General features: G+C 63.7%; 1 protein-coding gene across 1 annotated transcript; it reads right to left on the reverse strand.

The window, feature by feature from the left end:
• Positions 1-753: 753 nt before the first annotated feature.
• IRX6 (iroquois homeobox 6) lies at positions 754-3,833 on the reverse strand. The gene is given in 5 exon segments (XM_027666254.1): positions 754-1,316; positions 1,446-1,753; positions 2,049-2,158; positions 2,387-2,632; positions 3,765-3,833. Coding segments are annotated over 5 exon segments (1,296 nt in total).
• Positions 3,834-5,069: the final 1,236 nt, after the last annotated feature.

Raw genomic sequence — 5,069 nt, forward strand, 5'->3', positions numbered from 1 at the left:
AAGAACAAAGATTAGGGTTTGCTTTTTTTTTTTCTTTTTGCCAAGACGTTAGCGGGGTGTTGAACACATGGCAAGCGTGCGGCGGGGAAGTGCCGGTCCTGCGGCCGCTCCGCCCGCCGCCCCGCCCGCCGTGCCCCTCGGTCCCATGTGCGCAGCACGTTGTGCCGCGACGGCCCTTCCCTGGCGAGGGCAGGGCAGGCGGAGCCGCGAGGCCACTGCCGGCCAGGGGAGAGGCGTCTTTCGTTGCTTCAAGCCGAGTGACTCCCTGCAGCCGGAGCCCCGTCGCCAGCGCCCAGGAAGGGGCGGGCGGCCCTGCGGGACGGAGAAGCGGTGATAAGCTGGTGATGAAGTGGCCGCGTCCGGAGCCGGGTGTTGCAGCCCCGGCCGGACGGGAGCTCCGGGAGCGGGGCAACGCGGCGGCCCCGGCCGCTCCCGTGTCCCGGGGCCGAGTGGGTGGGCTTGCGCTTCGTGCGAGGTGGGGCCCCGGCTGCCGGCCCGTCACCTACCTCACCTCCGCAGCACCGGCCGGAACGCCGTCCGCAGCCTGTCCAGGCAGGTCCCGCCCAGCTCGGCGCCTCCCGGGCCGCCCTTGGCGCCCCGCCCGAAGCCTGCACAGATACAAGCGGCTCGAGGTGGGCCCGGCCCGGCCCCGCCGCCCTCCCCTGCCCTCTCGCCTCGAGCGGGGAAGCCTCGGCGTCCGCATCTGACACCTGGGCGCGGCCGAGCGCCGGGAGTGTCACTGCGCGGGCGGGCTCACGCCGTGCCCTGCGCCCCAGCCCGGCCCGCGGTCCCGCCCGTCTCCGCGGCCCCGCCGCCGCGGGTACCTTCGCCCGCCGCCGCGAACTGGCACGGCTCCCCCAGGCCGCGGTGGGACGCGCAGCTCCGCGGGAGCGGCTGCAGGTTGAACGCGGAGCTCCGGAAGGCCTTGGCGGGCAGGGGCTGCTCCGCCGCCGAGCCGCCGCCTCCCTCCGCGCCGCGGCCCTCGGGGCTGCCCCTGCGCGCCGCGCTGGCCCCGGCCGTGCGCGCCAGCGACCAGATGCGCGGCTTTTCCGCGGGCGCGTAGGGCGGCGGCGGGCCGGCCAGGGAGGCAGGGGCGAAGTCCGCGGCGGGGGCCTTGGCGCAGGGAAAGGCGTGGAAGGGGCCGGGCAGGCTGCAGTCGCTTCGAGGAGCCTCGGGCAGCGCCGCGCCCAGGCTGGGGGCTTCCTGCAGGGAGCTGGCCCGGCCCTTCTCCGGCTTCCCCGCCTCCTCCTCCTCCTCTTCCTCCTCCTCCAGGTCGCTGAACCGCAGCTCCTTGTCCTCCTTGTAGCTCTTCTGCTCTGCTTGGACACACACGGGGAAGAAGGGGGGCGGCAGGGCATTAGTGCGGGTGCGGGGAAGTTGGGGGGCCTCGAAATTGGCCGTCACTTCGAGCTCCTTCGAGGCGCCCGTCCTGCCTCTCCCCCTACCTCTGCCTTCGTCCTCTACACTGTATTCATCCTCTTCCCGCGGGGTTTCTTCTTTTCTTTCTTCCCCCGCTTTGTTCTTGGGAGACCAGGTCATTTTGTTTTCTTTCTTGAGCCTCCGTCTGGCGTTAGCAAACCAAGTGGACACTTGGGTCAGGGTCATTTTGGTGATGATGGCCAGCATGATCTTCTCTCCTTTGGTGGGGTAGGGGTTTTTGCGGTGCTCGTACAGCCAGGTCTTGAGAGTACTTGTCGTCTCTCGCGTTGCATTCTTGCGTCTGGCCGAACCACCGAAATCCACCGTCCCGTACCTGCTGGGAGATGATTATGGAGGGGGGGGGGCCGGCGGGAGCCCAACATGAGCCTCCTGGCCCAGCCCGGCCCAGCACAGGCCAGTGTGGCCCCTTCCCATCTGCCTGCCTGCCCCTGCCCTCCTGCCATCGCCTCCCAAGTTTGATTTCAGCTGACTGCTGCTCCCGGGGCGCCTCGTTTCTTTTGTACAACGTTTGTCAGGTCGGAGCCCCCGCCGGCCCCCGCCGTTTGATGTCGGCCGCCGCCTCGCAGGGGGATGCTAATGCTGCCGGGCACTGATCAAAGGGGTTTTACCTGTCGTACTGGTACTGCCCCAAGGAATGATCGTAGGAGTAGTAGGCAGCGGGCTGTGCGATTCCCGAGTGCAACGTGCCGGCGCCGTCCTTGATTTCATACTGGGGGTTCTGCAAGGGAAAGCGGCCGCGTTTGGCGTCGAGCAGGAGGGGGAACCGCACGGCGCCCCGCAGCCCCAGGTCCCCGCGGCAGCCCAGTCCCTTCGCGCCCCTCACCCGCCACGGGCCGGCGCCGCTCCCGCGTCCCTCGGCGGGCCCCCCGCCCCGAGACCGGCTGCGAAACACGAAGTTTCCCGCCTGTTGCACCCCCCTCTCCCCTCCGGGCGGGCGGGCACTCACCAGCGCGGTGTAGAGCGCGGCGGGCTCGGTGCTGTAGGGCAGGTAGTTGCCGTAGCCCTGGCCGGCGGCGTACGGGGCTCCGTACATGCCCAGCGCCGCATTGAGCTCGGCGCGGCCGGGCGCCAGCAGCCGGCCCTCGTACGGGGCGCAGCACAGGGAGGCGGCGGCCGGCGCCGAGGAGGCATCCGGCCCGGAGCGAGGGGCGGCCTCGCAGCAGGTCGTGCTGGGGCTGGCGGGCACGAAAAACTGCGGAGAGGAGAGAGCGGGACGGCGCCGAGTGACTGTCGAGGCAGCCCCATCGGGGGGAATTTAGGAGCGTGTGCGTGCCTGTGTGTGTGTGCGGAGGGGGGGGGGGGGGGAGGAGGGGGATAGGAAACACAGAGTGAAGCAACTAATTATAGAAACCGGGAAATAAACCGAATGGGAAGCAGGAAACCCTTGGGAAGGGGGCACGATTAATCAAGCAGGCAAAACTTTAAGGAAATAATTGCTCTGGAAAAAGGCATGAGATCCGTACGGCTCCATCCTTCCCGCCCCCGCTCGGTCCATCTGCATTGATTTAAAGGCAAAAAGTTGCGATTACAGTTAATTTGACAATAGACACGGCAGTAAATATGTCAGCTAACGCAATCGAAGGCATTTGATTTCAATAACTTCAAGGGGACAGCTAACTTCCCAAGCGAAAGAGACACATCTTGCAGTGATTACGGTGTATAAATAATTCTACCCAAATAAATCGTGACTCGAGGTGCGCTATAGCGACGACTTAGTTACTGCAGGGTGCCTTGGTGTGAGTGGGGGTGTCCTCGGGAAATCGCATGAGGGGGGTAAAAAAAAAAATCTCTCTACGGATCCTAATAAAACACAGGAAAAGGACCGACCCGTGGAGGAAGGGGGGAGGAAACGGCACAGCCCGGTTCCGCAGAAAAGCCAATGAAGCCCCGAGCGCCGGTTCCCGCTGCCCGCACACCCTCCGCGGTGTCCGGGCGGCAGCGGCGCGGCGGGGGCAGCGCCCGGCGCAGCGCGGCCGCTCCGCGGGACAGCTCCGCGGGCTCGGAAAGCGGCCGTAGCCGGGCTTTATGTTTTTTATTTGTTTGTTGCACTTAAAACTGAACGGTGGAGGGTGGGGAGGAGGGGGAATTACCGGTTTCCTACACGCCTTTGCTGTGCACGCTGCGAGTTATTTGTTTTAAGCCTAACACAACACAAACGAGACATAAACACACACGCACATTTTTTAAAAAAAGGCTCCAGATGTGCCCTTTTAAAAAAATATTCTAAGTAAGGGAAAGGGAAGAAAAAAAGGGAGGGGGGGACAAGACATCTGGACAGCAGCAGCAGAATCTAAACAAAAGTGAGTGCTGCTCACTCGCCTTACCTGTGAAGTGGTGCTGTAGGGGTATCCGAACTGAGAGAAGGACATAGTTGCTCCTTATTTTTGGACCATAGGCAATATTTTCCCCCCAAGATCGATTGTAACTAAACCCTGCTTCAAGATGCACCTTCTCACACACACATTTCCACGTATGGCTTTTTTTTTTTTTTTCAATTATAGATGTATGCACTTAAGAAAAGGCGGCCGAAATCTGGGGGGGGGGGGGGGGGGGGGAGGTTGGTGCCTGGATTAAAAAAATAGGCTACCCCCCACTTCCCATCGCTCTTAATAGATATGTTTGTATAGAGGGAGTTTAAAAAGCCACCCCACATGTATAGAGAGTTTAAGTGCAAAGGGGCTTTTTCAAAGAGGGGGGTAAAATCACGTAGGGCTTGCAAGATACGGAGCTTGCTTGTTGTATTATTTTCTGCTCTATAGGTCTTTAGCGTTCATCGGTGGGCGAGGAGCGGGGTGACGTCACGGCCCTGCCGGCAGCAGCAGGCAGCGGCGGGCAGGAGCAGGCAGCGCCCCGCGCCCGCTCTCACCACTTGTTCCATGTTGGTTTAATGTTGTACTGTGATGCACGTCAAAGGCGGGAGTGGGGGTGCCTTGCGGTTGGTCTCTTTTCCCTTTCTCTCTTTTTTTAAACGCAATCCAAATTTGTCTTAGGGGAATAAACATCAAGTGGGGACATCGAGGCACCCACCAGCCCCAGCGTGGCCCCTGCCCCAGGCCTGCCGCGGGGAGGAGGAGAGCCGGGCAGGGGTCACGGTGGCCCGGGCGCAGCCGGGGCAGGAGCTCTCGGGGCCGGCCCGGCCGGCGCAGCACCCCTGGCCCTTCGCGCTGCCCCCCGCCCATCCCCAGGGCCGGGCGCTGCTGTACGACACGGCCCCGGTTCTGCATGGGAGCCGCTGAGCCGAGCTCCCCGCCTTGGCTGCCCTGCCCGTCGCGGCGGCCCGGGGCCACGGGAGCGGGGGCAGACCTCGCTGCCTGCCTGGGCAGGGGCACGGCTGGCGCCAGGACAGAAAGCCGAAGCCCACTTCCCGAAGGAGTGCTGAGCGGGACATCCCTTCTTCTCCCTTAGCTCCGTGATGGTCCCTCCGGGAGCGGGGGGGCCGGGGCGGTGGCAGGTCAGCGGGGCGGTGATGGATGGCTGGCTGCTGCAGCCCGACCGGCCCGTTACCGCCACGGCGTAATTGCATCAATTAACAACTGGAAATGCCCTTGTTTAACCAGCGACTTACATATTGCGAATTTGCCTTTGAGGCGAGATCACCGGGAGGTAAACGGGGATTTCTCCCCCACCCA

Source organism: Corapipo altera, unplaced genomic scaffold, assembly GCF_003945725.1.
Source record: "Corapipo altera isolate COAL_440 unplaced genomic scaffold, ASM394572v1 99, whole genome shotgun sequence".
In the NCBI taxonomy this organism is placed as follows: domain Eukaryota; kingdom Metazoa; phylum Chordata; class Aves; order Passeriformes; family Pipridae; genus Corapipo; species Corapipo altera.